Raw genomic sequence first — 16,474 nt, 5'->3', positions numbered from 1 at the left:
CTGACTGAATCTAATTTTCACTATTTACCTAATTAAACATTACTTGCTATCTCTCTTACAGAACTGGCAGTTTTAATGCTCTTAAAATTAATATCTCAATTTTAAGAAGGAGTCAGGTGTTAAAAGTTATCATTCCAAATACCAAAGACTACCTGTCAATGACAAATCTCAAAAGATGCTCCTGAAACATCCAGCTCCATTTCCTGATAATGTTTAGCAAGCTCACTTTGAAAGGCTTCATGTCCACCTTGAACCAACCATCAAACACTCTGAAGTCATCAAGCTTGCTCATCTGAACATACAAAGCCTCATAAATGTCAATCTACAATTAGAAAAAAAAAATAGTCACTGTATAACAACTCAATCAAAAGCTAGTAACTACATAAATGCAGAGGGTTTGCCTTGCCTCTTCTTTGAATTGCTCGAGTGTTGGTGGTTGTCCGGGAATGTCTTCATTTGCGTGAGGCCCTGTCTCCTCAGATGACACAGTATGGCCATACAGGAGGAAGCGCTTCATAAACTCGGTCCGGTCATCCACCCAGAGGTAAGCGTATGTGTCCAGGGTGTTTCTGAAGTCCAAGACTTTGTTGATGACGTCTGCCACTCTCTTCATGATCTCCTGCCTGACCTCCACCAGGCCCAGCACATTGTCCATATCATTCTAAATGAGGGGAGAACCAAGCACTTATGAAAGCCAACCCTGCTCTATCAATTATGTGCAACCTAACATTATCCAAGGCCATTCTTCAAAAGAATAGTTGGTAAAATCAAAAACCGTGTTGCTTTTCCCACTTCTTTCCTTGTGCTCCCCATTACCCCAATTTATTTTGAATCATTAATATAAAAGCTAATTTTATAATTAATCATAATTGTAATTAATATATATGTATATGTATGGGCACTCAGCATTCAAATGACTGGGTAGTTGAGTAAGCACATTTTTTTTGAATCCTGGGAAGTTACAACCCTCTATATCCTTCTCTGTCTTTTCATCGGAAATATTGCTTCTTAATATTTTCTCTTTTGCATTTATATATCTAGGAATGAGGCATTTTCTTTCATGTGGCTTTATCCTATTTTAAAGAGCTGTTCTAAAATTTCTGGTTTTCCTGGCTGCCTCAGGATCTGCTCACAGCATCTTGCTTTTACGTTAAATACAAACAAAATTAATCATACTTGGTGTAAATACAGCAAAAAACAGTGGACATTAGAATGGAGAACACTAGAACTCAAAATCGAAGTATATTCAGATTAAAAGCTTTGGAATTAGCTTGGCATTTATTTGTAACTCTAAAGAGATGTGCGAAATTGGTTAACATATATGTAAATATATTGAATTTTTTTAGAGTAATATTTCCTGTTCAGTGCTGATTTCTTTGGATTCTGTTCTCTGAATTCAGTATTCAGTAATACTACCAATAAACGTATTTATAATCTCTTAATCTATTAATATGTATATACTTCACAATAAATGTAATACCCATTTACAAAGAACATACCTGGTAATTTGCTATTTCCAGATGTGCTGCTACTCGCTTCATCTGGGCAGACATTCGGAAACTACTGCACAGCATTTCTTCCACCAGATCATAGAAGCCATCCCCAGCCTCTCTTTCTAAAGAAGGTTTAAACAGAATCTCCGGGGGCATTAAGATCATCTGTGCTTGAAAAAACGGTGCAGATTCCAGTTGTTTCTCTGTGTTCATCAGGAAGAAGTCTAAGTCATGCATTATTGCTTGAAAAAAGCCTTCCACCACGATGTCATCAATAAATTCTACATAAATCTTCCAAGCATCCAGAGAAGGAGTGGCTCTAAACAGCATCCTATTTTCCTACAAACAGACAAGTATTAATAGACCAGTACAGACAACAGTGAGTATAAAAACAAAAGCTGTCCATTTAAATGGCTTGTTAAAGGGGCTACATTTGGGGGCACAGCATAGAAACATTCAAATGCTTAGTTGCAGAATCTTAACCTAGACGGCAATGATCTAAGCAGGATTTTGTAACATTTAGTTCACTTATAAGATACATTCAAAAGTCATTCTTTAAAGATGCTACCAGAAAACTACTAGAGCTAATCAATGAATTTGGTAAAGTAGCAGGATACAAAATTAATGCACAGAAATCTCTGGCATTCCTATACACTAATGATGAAAAAGCTGAAAGTGAAATCAAGAAAACACTCCCATTTACATTGCAACAAAAAGAATAAAATATCTAGGAATAAACCTACCTAAGGAGACAAAAGACCTGTATGCAGAAAATTATAAGACACTGATGAAAGAAATTAAAGATGATACAAATAGATGGAGAGAGATACCATGTTCTTGGATTGGAAGAATCAACATTGTGAAAATGACTCTACCACCCAAAGCAAACTACAGATTCAATGCAATCCCTATCAAACGACCACTGGCATTTTTCACAGAAGAGGAACAAAAAATTTCACAATTTGTATGGAAACACAAAAGACCCCAAATAGCCAAAGCAATCTTGAGAATGAAAAATGGAGCTGGAGGAATCAGGCTTCCTGACTTCAGACTATACTACAAAGCAACAGTAATCAAGACAGTATGGTACTGGCACAAAAACAGAAAGACAGATCAATGGAACAGGATAGAAAGCCCAGAGATAAACCCACGCACATATGGTCACCTTATCTTTGTAAAGGAGGCAGGAATGTACAGTGGAGAAAGGACAGCCTCTTCAATAAGTGGTGCTGGGAAAACTGGACAGGTACATGTAAAACTATGAGATTAGATCACTCCCTAACACCATACACAAAAATAAGCTCAAAATGGATTAAAGACCTAAACGTAAGGCCAGAAACAATCAAACTCTTAGAGGAAAACATAGGCAGAACACTCTATGACATAAATCACAGCAAGATCCTTTTGGACCCGCTTCCTAGAGAAATGGAAATAAAAACAAAAATAAACAAATGGGACCTAATGAAACTTAAAAGCTTTTGCACAGCAAAGGAAACCATAAACAAGACCAAAAGACAACCCTCAGAATGGGAGAACATATTTGCAAATGAAGCAACTCACAAAGGATTAATCTCCAAAATTTATAAGCAGCTCATGCAGCTCAATAACAAAAAGACAAAAAACCCAATCCAAAAATGGGCAGAAGACCTAAATAGACATTTCTCCAAAGAAGATATACAGACTGCCAACAAACACATGAAAGAATGCTCAACATCATTAATCATTAGAGAAATGCAAATCAAAACTACAATGAGATATCATCTCACACCAGTCAGAATGACCATCATCAAAAAATCTACAAACAATAAATGCTGGAGAGGGTGTGGAGAAAAGGGAACACTCTTGCACTGCTGGTGGGAATGTAAATTGATACAGCCACTATGGAGAACAGTATGGAGGTTCCTTAAAGAACTACAAATAGAACTACCATATGACCCCGCAATCCCACTACTAGGCATATACCCTGAGAAAACCATAATTCAAAAAGAGTCATGTACCAAAATGTTCATTGCAGCTCTATTTACAATAGCCAGGGGGTGGAAACAACCTAAGTGTCCATCATCGGATGAATGGATAAAGAAGATGTGGCACATATATACAATGGAATATTACTCAGCCATAAAAAGAAACGAAATTGAGCTATTTGTAATGAGGTGGATAGACCTAGAGTCTGTCATACAGAGTGAAGTAAGTCAGAAAGACAAAGACAAATACCGTATGCTAACACATATATATGGAATTTAAGAAAAAAAAATGTCATGAAGAACCTAGGGGTAAGACAGGAATAAAGACACAGACCTACTAGAGAATGGACTTGAGGATATGGGGAGTGGGAAGGGTAAGCTGTGACAAAGCGAGAGAGTGTCATGGACATATATACACTACCTAACGTAAGGTAGATAGCTAGTGGGAAGCAGCCGCATAGCACAGGGACATCAGCTTGGTGCTTTGTGACCACCTGGAGGGGTGGGATAGGGAGGGTGGGAGGGAGGGAGATGCAAGAGGGAAGAGATATGGGAACATATATATATGTATAACTGATTCACTTTGTTATAAAGCAGAAACTAACACACCACTGTAAAGCAATTATACTCCAATAAAGATGTAAAAAAAAGTCATTCTTTACAGGTGAAATCATTAAGAAGATTGCTATCTTCAAATATTATGCACACAAGAAATACACTAGTTCCCAATGCATCCTAGATGTATGGGGCCTGGGCTCTGGTTCTGGCCCTGTCCCTGACTCTCTGTGGCCTTGGACATTGCCTGCCCTGGCCTCACCTGTAAATGAGGTTTCCCAAAGTGGTCCTCCCAAGAACGCTGTTCTGGGATATCTAAAGATCACCAAGTCAGCAAAGAGCTATGTGTTTTAGGCCATTCTTGGAGACTCACAGTGTACCTATTATGTTAAAGTCCATTTAACCTGGTTTAACCAATTGTCTCCAAACACAAAGATATTTTGCGCCAACCACCTATAAGCAGCTTGTGGAAAAACAGTAACTTGGCTTGGGAAACACTGGCCTGGTGAAGTCCAGGCTCCCTCTGTGCTTCAACAATATGAAAGTCTTTGACCTCAGCATCTCCCTAGCATGTGGGTAAAGTAATGGATGGGCCAGTGGGCATGACAGGGCCAGACACGGACATGGTTAAGGACTGCTAGAGGTTGGGCACAGTGTGGCAGGCCTAGGGACAGCGATTTGAAAAGGTCAGGTAAGCAGCAAGGTTGATTCCAGAAGTACCTTCTGAGTGGCAAAGGTTACACAGTCTATACAGGCCAGAGGGCAGATGCCCAAGGCAGAAACTACTATAGCACACAGAAAAGACGACACTAAAGTGGGAGCTGATTATAAGGTAGATTATGCTCTCTGCTTTCTGTGATTATTCACTACTGTGGATATATGATCCAGGATTCAAAGGTGTGTGCTACAGGCAAGAATCAGAACTACAGAGGTGAGTCTGGATCCTGATAAAGCAGGGCAGAGATGAACAAGTTCTTTGAGGGTTTTTTGTCCTCAAACAAATCTAAGAACTGCTCTTTTCAGGGATGCTGTCTTGCCTGCCAACCACGTGGAAGCATTCCCATCTGTGTAGTGTATGTGACCCACACCCCTGGCGCTGGGCAGTACACATCCCAGGCAGCTGTACACAGCAGTCCTGGCTCCGTTGTAGGAGCTAGTTTAGGGGTTTGAAGGGTGAAAAAAAATCCTCAAAGACTATCTTGTTCAGGCTCTTCATCTTTAAGGTATAAAACAAAGACCTAAAACACATCCAGCGTCACATTCATAGGAAGTAAGCAGCTGAGCTAGAACTAGAAGCCTGTCCTCTTGACTCCCCAGAGTAGGGCTCTTTCCAACATATCACAGTAATATACCTGTGATTGCCTCACTGTTCATACTTTCTCATACCAAGAGATCCAGCTTATATCACTACAGTGCCACTTTTAAGAAATTGTTGTATGTTCAACAATCTAGGGTAAAGGGAGGAAAAGGAAAAGAAAGGAGGGCTTTGGGTCACTACACGATCGCTCGGGTCCCTTCCAGACCCAATCTTCCACGGTTCTGCCCTTCTCTCTTCATCTGAGACACTGACTGCAGACCATCCACAGAGATCCTACAGCCACAAAGGATGCAGCATGAAAGGGCAGAACTCACACACCTTCTGCTGTGTTTCTATGTCTTTCCCCTAAACCACATTCCTTGCTGGAAATCTGAGAACCAAGCTCAATTTCATGTGCTGATAAGAGGGGGAAAAGTCACTTAAAAGATAACTTACAGAAACAAATAATCATTTCATCTCTATTTTGAAGTTGAGTTCCCTCAAGTTGGAAGCACTCCACAGGTCTAAGTGACTTCCAAGCTTCTTAGTTTTTGATTTAAGGGAAAAAGAGTCCATTTACTAGTAGAAAAATTCCAACTTTATTCTCCGAGAATACCACTGCAAAACCTTGTTTGTAACTATTTCTAGTCATGTACTGGCAATATTTTCAATGCATTATAATCAACATTCATATATCTTACTTGTCTAAAACCCCCAAGTTAGTGTTTAGGGAGCCCACTTTCCTATTATCAATAAAATGTATCAGAAGAAACTAATTGTAATCCATCATCTGTCCTCCATGAGGCAGATTCCAATGCATAAACACTTGTAAGGATGTCCTGAAAGTCGCAGAATAATTCACAGTCATCTCGGCAAACTAGGAACAGTCGAGGTCATGACTAAGTTAAGACATTGCTGAAAAAACAACTTTCCAGATATATACCTTCTTTACATATCAGAACACCCCCGAGATTCCCTCAAGGCTACCCAGGCCTTAGGGGGAGCCTTCAGAGGGAGCGTGGCCCTGCCCACACCTTGATTTCAGACTTCTAGCCTCCAGACTGAGAGAGAATACATTTCATTGCTTTAATACATCCATTTGTGGTACTTTGTTATAGCAGCCCAAGGATGCTAACACAGGCAGTCATCTAAGAAGGCAAAGTCTTTGTCCTAGCAAATTGTTACCAGTAGGGAAAATTAAAACTTTCTTACATGTTTCAGACAAACTTGGAAGTCAACAGAAACTTTGAAATCCATATGAATTCTTTTCTTTCTTTTCTTCTTGTGACACATACTCAATACAGCATATCAAATGTACCACATCTTACTTTTCGGTGAGCAAGTTTGTTACTCTTCAAACCCTTTCTTCACACAATTGCAATGCCAGCCTATGCAAAAATCTGCCCTTGGGCAGGCATCTCTAACTAATGTGGCCAAAAACAAATCCTGTCTTTTCCCTGCAAAATCTGCTCTGCCATAGCCCTCCCCATATCAGTAAAGGGAAACTCTATTCTTCCAGCAGCCCAGACCAAAAACATCAACGTCATCTTAACTTCTCTCTCCTCTGACTGATCACAGCAAATTCTCTTGGCTCTGCCTTCAAAATACATCCAGCATACGACTGTTTTTTATCACTACTGTCTGGACCCAAGCCATCTTCACTTAGCTTACAGACTCATCTCCTAACGGTCTCCTTGTCTACCATCTCCTGACCCCCCTGTAGTTTACACTCAACAGGGAAAGCTTCTGAGCAGAGAGTCTCCAGCTGCTATTTTCCCTCAGAGTAAAACCCAAAGTTCTCAAAATGGCCTGTTGATCCAGTGGGATGTACCCTTAAGCCCTTTCAAACTTCATCGCCTACTATTATTCCCCCTGGAAATTCTGCTTCAGGCATGTTGGCTCTCTAACTGACCCTTAGACAAGCGACCCATACTCCTACCGTAAAGCTTGTGTACTTTGATACCTAGAACATCCTTCTTCCATTTCCCACCTAGCGCATTCCCTTTCAGTTCTCTGCAGAAATGCTACCTTAGTAAAGAGGCCTTTCTAACTACCTCATACACAGTGTCCACCCCACCTGCTACTGCTTCTCTACCCCACCATCTCTGCTTTATTTTTCACCATTGCTCATGTGACCGATTGAAGATACTACTATATATTTGTTATTTCCTCTTTCTATCTTCCCTAACTAGGATGTAAGGTCCAAGAGGCAAGAGACTTTTTTGTTTTATGCTTTTGTTTCTCTGCCTTCTGTTCTTTGTTCTTGTTGTTTTATTTGTCTTCTCTTACACTGATAACCCTGGAATAGTGCCTATCACTGTTGTAAAAACTCGAGTACTTGTTATAAGGAGAGTAACTACTGTTGCCACCCTCAGGAGATGGCTGAAAGGGTTACAGGAGATGAGGTAAACAAGATGGATGACACATAGAGGCATTCAGCAAAACAGGAGATAACTATGACCAAGGTAAGGACACCATCTCTAGCCTTTCTGTTTCATCAAAAGATCTCACATTCCTATCTCTTCCCTCAGAAATGAGCACAGCGAGGGCCACAGAAATTACAGACAAGTAACACAAATTCCTCCATTTGCAATGCTTAACAAAACCATACCTAAAGTTCTTTTGGGCCCAGAAAAAGGGCCCTCCATTATTAGGTTACCTATTTTTGCTCTTTTCTAAACTAAGTGAAAGGATCTGCTATACATTTCGAAGACTTTAAAGCAAGTACCTCAACCAAGTTGTGTATCTTGCAGCCACCTTCCTGGATTAGCGTGTATTTTTTCGTAAACAAATCACCCTTGTCCTCCCAAGTCAAGGCGGTCTCCCGCCTGTGTTCTCTCCGGGGAAGGAGTGTGCACTCCACCCAAGCCCGCATCGTCTGCTGAATCACTTTGACGTTGTTCTGCGCATGCTCCACTCTGCACTCCAACTCTGAGGTGGCCGTCTTCATCCTCTCGATGTCCCCCCAGCAGTCATCCTGCCATGTCAGTGATGTGGCGGCTGCCTGCAGTTCCTCATCCACAGACCTCAGCTCTTCCTCAACCAGGGGGTATTCAACTTCCAGAAGAGTCTGTTTCAGCTTATTATATCCTTGCACAAGAAGTTCAAGATTTCCAATGGACTGATTCAAAAGAAAACCCCAAGACAAAAAGGGCCACATGTGTTAAAGCTACTTTCTCTTGGAGGCATGGAAGTATCTTAGGTCTACATGTTAATAATTAAAATTCAAACTTTCTATTCAAAATCCGCCCTAATATCTGAAAACACAGACCTTTAAAAGAGTGTTTCTTTTTTTGAAGATGGCTAAGGCTGAATCCGGTATGTCTGATTTCTTCAACATCAAAAGGTATTTAACTTCTCTTAATACGGCCACTAGCTATTAAAAGAAAAGCAAGGATTATTTAACATGATTTAAGAATATCATTCTTTTTTTTTTTTTTTTTTGCGGTACGCAGGCCTCTCACTGTTGTGGCCTCTCCCGTTGCAGAACACAGGCTCTGGACACACAGGCTCAGCGGCCATGGCTCACGGGCCCAGCTGGTCCGCGGCATGTGGGATCTTCGCGGAAGGGGGGCACGAACCCATGTCCCCTGCATCGGCAGGCGGACTCTCAACCACTGCGCCACCAGGGATGCCCAAGAATATCATTCTATTTTTAAAATCAAACGCTTAAATCTTCATCCAATGATTACAATATTTTCAAACTGTCAAGGCAAAGGGGCTTTTGTTTCCTATGCTTTTTAAAAGCAACAATCATACATTCCATATTATGCAGAAGTATAAATAATAAAGGTAGAAATCATTGGCTATGGCCCACTGTCAGAGAAAGAATTCAAGCCATAAAAGAGCAACATATACACGCCAAGATCTGAAATGGGTGGCCATAAGCCGACCTCAGTCTTTTCCAAACACCGCTAGCTCTATAATAATGCTTGTTTTGAAAACACAACATGATTATACATGAGGGAGGATTGTGAACATGCCACAAGTTTTGTCTTTGCTTAACTGTAGTTTCATCAGCAATAAACAGCTAGGTAAATGCTAAAAACTGCAACCAGCTGAACAAAAAGGCTTAGGAATATGCAAAATGCTCATATGCACACACCACAAACATCCACCAGGTACCTCCACTCATAGGTGTGTGATGAGCCAGCCCATCCAACTTCTGGTGGCCCAACTTTCTGTCTGGTTTCAAATGACCTTCCTTCCACCACCTCACAGTAATGCACAAGTCATAACGCACTTCCCTGAGCAAACTTCAGGTCTTTGTCAAGGGAAAGTACTATATTCATTGGAGCATTTATATATTACTTGACCACTTAAAATGTATAAAACTATGCTACTGTTCTTCCTAAGTTCTTTTGTTTTTCTGTTTTTATTGTTATTTTTTAATTGGAGTATAGTTGCTGTATATTATGTAAGTTATATGTGTACAATATAGTGATTCACAATTTTTAAAGGTTATACTCCATTTATAGTTATTATAAAACATTTACTATATTCCCCGTGTTGTACAATAATATATCCTTGTAGCTTATTTTATACCTAATAGTTTGTTCCTCTTAATCACCTACCCCTATGTTGCCCCACCCCTTCCCTCCCCCCAGGAGTAACCACTAGTCTGTTTTCTATATCTGTGAGTCTGCTTCTTCTGTTATATTCACTAGTTTGTTGTATTTTTTAGATTCCACATATAAGTGATATCATACAATATTTGTCTTTCTGTCTGAGTTATTTATTTTTTTAAACGTTATCACTGACAAAGTTTTTGAGTACTGTGCCCTAACCCTCATTTTCCCCATCAGCAATGTACTTTTTATTGTGCAGTCTTCCATAGTGCAGTGAATTTTAGGAATGCATATGTCGTGTTGTAGCAAAACTGACTGTAGCCCTAAATCACAGTTTCTGAGGAAAAGACCACATAACATGCTTTAGAAGGTAAACCAGTTGACTTCCTTAGGCTGTCACTCCATAGGTTCACTAGTACAATATATTTGGTATATTTATAATCCCTTCAGGTAAAATTGTAGGGATTATCCCTAAAACATCTCAGGAATTCAGTTTCTATAAATTGGTTTTATGAAATCAGAAGGTAAAGCAAACCCTCAGTCCTCCAGGTCACATATTTATATACCTGAGCTGAGGTTAATAAGAAAAAATAAGTGATGCAATTCTTTGTAATATTTCGGGGGAAGAGAACAGAATTTGAGTACAGACTGTGACTATTAAACTCAGTGAGGCTAACTTTCACCTCCTAGGCATACAGCTGGACTGCCATGAGACAGGGCAAGAAAACCTAAGCCAGAAAATATCTGATCAAAGACTAACAATTCTGTTCAATTGAGTTAATATTTATTAAATGTTACCAAGTGCCAGACACTATGTTAGACACACAAAACACAAAGATGAAATCCAATGGACCCTCCTCTCAAGTAACTCATTATCCAGTAAAGTGGGAGTGGCAAATAAATAGTTACAAGACAAAACAAGAAAGAATAATTAATATAGAATTTGATAAGCAAATCCCTAAAACAAAGACCTATTAGAAGTTGTTTTTAGTTATAGTCCTCGTAGCACTGACATTTTCCCAAAATAAAATACAAATGAATGGAGGTATGAGGAATATTCTTATAATAAAAAGGGCATCTATGAAACATTTAAAAAATATCAAACCCTTACCTTTGGGTCAAAGTTGACATTGAGAAGACCACTTACGGCACTGAATTTAACCAAGGGTTGATTCAAATTCAATTCACAGATTTCATCCACATTACTTTTCCATTCATTATAGATACGATTTTCAAACTGGTCTAGCAAAGCTGTCATTTCAGTATACTTCTGATAAATCCAGGAATCATCAGGACTTTCCAAGAATCTGTAGGAATATGTTTTTTATTTTTTACTTTTCTATACATTAGATAGATCTCAGCTTAGCTACTTTACAGTAATATATGATAGAAATAAGAAAGTACACTATAAAAATCAGGAAGAAAATCAATAAAGGTCAAATAATGCTTCTGCATAGTCTGTGCCTTAAAAGATATGAAATAAATGGAACTCCAAACATTTTACTAAATGCAAACAGCAACAAGTTATCAATTCCTACAAAGAAGAGAAAAAGATACAAAAGTCTGCAAAATAACGGGAGTGCTAGCTATTGGAGAAAGGCAAAACAATAACAAAAAGCTATCAACATATTGTGGGTGAAATGGAAAAGTGAAAAAAGACCTAAAAACATGGAAATATGTGAAGTTCTAAGTCCTAAACATACTCCCAAACCATGGGGATAAATCCCTCTCAATGAGCCCAAGCAATGACAAGAGTTAAGTAAGGCAGTGACTCTTTAAGTGCTAAAATGAACAGCTCACCACCCTATATAAAAATTGCCTGTGTCGAAGGGATAACGTTACCACGAAAGAATCCTAGCTACTTACAGATCACGAAGAGATGCAAAGTTTGACCAAAACATTTGAAGTCGGTCCATGACCTCTTTAGCCCATGTGATATTTCCTGAGGTAAATGGCATATTCTTGTTAAGGACTACATTTCCTTGTTCAATCTGCAAATTGATATTGTGGTGAAGATGATGAAAGGGAACATTTAATCAGGGTACACTCCAACCTTGTAGGCAATTGTTAATTTTGGAACATTTACAGTACAAATATAAAGAACATACGTGCAAAGTAACCTGATTAGTAGAAGAGTTACTGTCCTAAAGCAGGTTCTTCATATCCATAAGGAAATCAATTACATAAAAGCATAAAAATTTTAGGGCCTGTATCTACTCTTCAGTTATCATTCAGTGGAGCTCTACTTGACACCCTGACCCACAATATGAAACTGTGGGTCTGTCAGACTTTATCGCCCCCCCACTCACCTGTTGCACATGTTCATTATACAATTTCTTACACATATCCAACTCTGCACTGAACATGTGCACAAGTGTGCTGTAACGTGGGCTGAAAATTTCCATGACAACTGGTTTCTCAAGGAAATTCCCAAATACAGTCAAAAGCTATAAAAATCAAAGTGAAAGAAAGGTTAACCACCATGGGTTTTTAATACAAATACTCGATTCACTATTTCCTCTATTAAACTTCCTACGTGACTAGATACAAAGCAAAAATCTAGATCCCTGCAAGTATCCTGCAATGTCTTCAGACTGAAAACACTTTAGCATCTCACTAATATTTCTATGCATCCAGTAAAGCAAATTCTAAATGTAAAGCAGTTTCCCTTCCTCAGCAGAAAATGAGGAGTCAGAAGCAAACCACTGTCTGTTAGAAATCCCTGATCACAGCCGACACCCCTACTTCCTGTTGGACATCAGGAAACGTTGTAGAAGATGCTTTGCAGATTTAAGAACAGAAGCAAGATTGCGTACTTCTTATTTGCTCTTCCCTCCTACACATATACTCTTTAGAATAAGGAAAGCCGTATCAAGGACCTCTAGGTCACACGTTAATAATTATACTGTTATCCTGTGATAAACCATAATGGAAAAGAATATGGAAAAGAATGTATAACTGAATCACTTTGCTGTACAGCAGAAATTAACACAACACTGTAAATCAATTGCACTTCAATAAATTTTTTTTAAAAACATACAATTTGAGGAGAAAGAGGAAAGCTATAAAATTCCCAGCTGTTAAAAAAAAAAAAGAAATCATCTTCATATTTGCTAAGTGTAATCTGCTGTATGTCCTCTAGACTTAGATTTTCTGTTTGCCAAGTAACATCTTATGGAAAAATCCAAACGAACTTTTTGGCCAACCCAATAAATCAACTATACTTCAACTATACTTTTATTTTATAAAATAAATTTTAAAAAAAGTTACACCGGAAGCGTCAGTCACAGTGACCGTCCTGCCCATGGCCTCCCATGTTTTGTACCACAGGACCCAGCTACCCCCAACACAGCAGCTGGGGCAGCAGTGGCGACCTGTTCCAAGGACAAGCACTCCACGGGCTGACAGTTCGTTCAGTGTCAAAGTACTGGCTGAAACCAATGCCTTGAGATAATTGCAGTCTTTCTCAGAAAAAGAATGAGGGCATGGCAGGCTGAACCTATGCCGGTAAAATTTACGAGTGAAAAGAACCTACAGTTGAACCTTGACAAAACGAGCTTGAAATGCGTGGGTCCACTTTTACACAAAACTTTCTCAATAAATACACTGGTAAATTTTTTGGAGAACTGCGACAATTTGAAAATTGTTCTCAGACGAGACAAACCACACTGCCAAGAAATATCAAAAAATTTAAGAAAAGGTACGTCATGAGTGCATGAAATATATGTAGATACTAGTCTATCCCTACATAGGTATAAGGTGTTATTTAAAATCAAATTAATAATGTGTTAGTTTTCTTACTGTTTTATAACTTTGCTTTCAAAAAATTACACTACCATACAGTATGCCTTTCTCTCATAATTGGAGAAACTGAATATCACCCTATCATCACAGGTGGTTTTTTTAAAATAATGTTTCCAATATTATATTAGAGTATGACTGTAATACTCTATGCCATAAAAATTTTATAATGATTCATTCATTAGTGTATAGGCTAGGATCCCGTGAAACAACCCTATTGATTACACTAGGCTACCATAAAGCAATCATATTGCTGCTGCTTTTTATCAATGAATCATTATACCTGTAAATAAATATGAATTTCTTTTTCACATTATCTTTTCATTTCTTTATGTCTCGTGTTAGTAATACATGTAAGATCTACAGTGTTTTGTATTGTGCAAGGCAATATTGATGTAGGTCCTGATGATTCATCTTGTAAACAGATGACATAAACTCACAGGATCGATGGAGTACAGTCTTGTAAAGATGTTTTCTCTTCCTTATGATTTTCTTAATAACATTTTCTTTTATCTAGCTGACTTTATCATAAGAATACATTATATAATACATATACAAAATATGTATTAATCGAACGCTCATTATTGGTAAGGCTTCCGGTCAACAGTAGGCTACTGTTAGTTAAGTTCTGGGGGAGCCAAAAGTTAAACAGTGATTTTCAACTACATAGGAGGTCAATGCCCCTAACCCCTGCATTGTTCAAGGGTCAACTGTACTAGTGAGCAGAGGAAGCCAGTGAGTAAGGGGACAGAAAAAGCAGACACGTGAACTAAAACAGAATCACATGACCAGTAAGGAGAAGTATGTAGTTCCAGAACTCCCTCCGCTCGGTCATCTCAGAGTAACCCTGACCCCCTGTTTCCACAAAGCTGAGCTGTCTGGTGAGCCTAACCTTGGATTTCTATTTGCCTCCTGTCTTGTCTTCTGCCCCACGGGGATTCTTCTGTGCATCAGTGTGAGACAGCTTTCTTTGCAAACAAAATAATGTAATAAACATACATATTTTTGTACAAGCAATGTTTATAGAATGCTGACTAGGTGCCAGGCACTATATTTTAAGGGTGTTAAAAATGCTATTGTTATCACATGCTCCAGATAGGGAAAGTGAGTTATGGGAAGGGGATAACTTGCCCAAATTTTCACAGCCAGTGCAGAGTTGGCATTTGATATGAACACTGGGCAGTCTGGCATCAGAGCCTCTGCTGCCTTGTGTAGGAACTCATCAGCCAAGGTGCCATTTAAAATTGCTATTTTGTTATTTACTTACTCTATGTGGGCTTCAGAAAATGTTAGCTATTCGGTCTGTTATATAGATATTTTCTCTGAAACAAAAGGAGATAGTTTCTCAAAATAACTAAATATCATCAAGGTGACAGAAAACCATACACTAAGGTTTGTGCCTTGTTAGTGACGTGACATGGCAAGAGAAAGAGCTTTGTTCTTCCTCTTAGAAAACTAATGGGTGTTCCCCCAAATTTGTTTTTATTAAAAAACAGCATCATTGTAAATAATTTGTAAACATTTCCAAAAACTGTACTTACTAAAAAAATCAACACAAGGAAAAAATTATACCAACTGAAATATAAATCTAACCATATCTTAAGAGGCCAGTTTAGACAAACACACACTTGCTTTTCTTCTGGTAATATTAATTATACCTACTGTAGAACTGTTGGTGGGAATGTAAATTGGTGCAGCCACTATGGAGAGCAGTATGGAGGTTCCTTAAAAAACTAAAAATAGCTACCACGTGATCCAACAATCCCATTCTGGCATATATATCCACAGAAAACTTTAACTCAAAAAGACACATGCACCCCAATGTTCATAGTAGCACTATTTACAATAGCCAAGACATGGAAGCAACCTAAATGTCCATTGACAGATGAATGGATAAAGAAGATATGGTATATATATATATATATATATATATATATATATATATATATACGATGAAATATTACTCAGCCACAGAAAAATGAAATAATGCCATTTGCAGCAACACGGATGGACCTAGCGATCATCATACTAAGTAAGCCAGACAAAGACAAGAATCATATGACATCACTTACATGTGGAATCTAAAAAATGATACCAGTGAACTTATTTACAAAACAAAAAGAGACTCACAGACATAGAAAACAAACTTATGGTTACCAAAGGGCCGAGGGATTGGGGAGGGATAAATTAGGAGTTTGGGATTAACATATACACATTAGTAAATATAAAATAGATAACAAAGACCTACTGTATAGCACAGGGGGCTATACTCAATATCTTGTAATAATCTATAAGGGAAAAGACTCTGAAAAAGAATATGTATATGTATATATGTGTGTATATATATATATATATATATATATATATACACACACATATAACTGAATCACTTTGCTGACCACCTGAAACAAATCAACTATACTTCAAAAAAAAATTACTGTAGAAACTACTAAATATTTAAAATCTACTTAGCTGCTACCTAGCAAAATGCAAAGTATTAACTTTCTTCTTACAACCACTGTTTTGTTAACTTTGGACTTGATGTTAACATTCTGAAGTAAACATTGCCTCATAGATTTCACAAAGAAGTATACTCCAACTACAGTAGGGAAACATATTTATTTCACAACATTCTCTTTCAAGCCCTTATCATATCAACCGCAACTGGAACAATACCAGAAGCTTCCCAGCCACATCTCATTTTGACCACCTGATACGCTTAGTGGGACTTAAGTCCAAGTGTAAAATAGGAAAGACAGAGAGAAAATATTCTTTGGGGAGGTTGTAAAGCCAGAA

General features: G+C 38.3%; 1 protein-coding gene across 1 annotated transcript in view; it reads right to left on the bottom strand.

Moving 5' to 3' along the window:
* Positions 1-16,474, bottom strand: part of DNAH11 (dynein axonemal heavy chain 11) — a 335,983-nt gene that overhangs the window by 261,012 nt on the left and 58,497 nt on the right. Inside the window, exons 10-17 of the mRNA XM_089917707.1 lie at positions 12,187-12,324; positions 11,744-11,868; positions 10,989-11,184; positions 8,581-8,685; positions 8,038-8,430; positions 1,500-1,832; positions 407-661; positions 153-322 (exon numbers count right to left, since the gene is read on the bottom strand). Coding sequence (XP_089773833.1) covers positions 153-322; positions 407-661; positions 1,500-1,832; positions 8,038-8,430; positions 8,581-8,685; positions 10,989-11,184; positions 11,744-11,868; positions 12,187-12,324 — 1,715 coding nt within the window. The remainder of the gene's footprint in view (positions 1-152; positions 323-406; positions 662-1,499; positions 1,833-8,037; positions 8,431-8,580; positions 8,686-10,988; positions 11,185-11,743; positions 11,869-12,186; positions 12,325-16,474) is intronic.

This window comes from Delphinapterus leucas, chromosome 9 (assembly GCF_059928025.1).
Source record: "Delphinapterus leucas isolate spDelLeu-1000000601 "Yukka" chromosome 9, BTC_Dleu_Yukka2, whole genome shotgun sequence".
NCBI lineage: Eukaryota > Metazoa > Chordata > Mammalia > Artiodactyla > Monodontidae > Delphinapterus > Delphinapterus leucas.
Note: the sequence above shows the minus strand (reverse complement) of the source record. Positions and strands in the feature narration are given on the sequence as shown.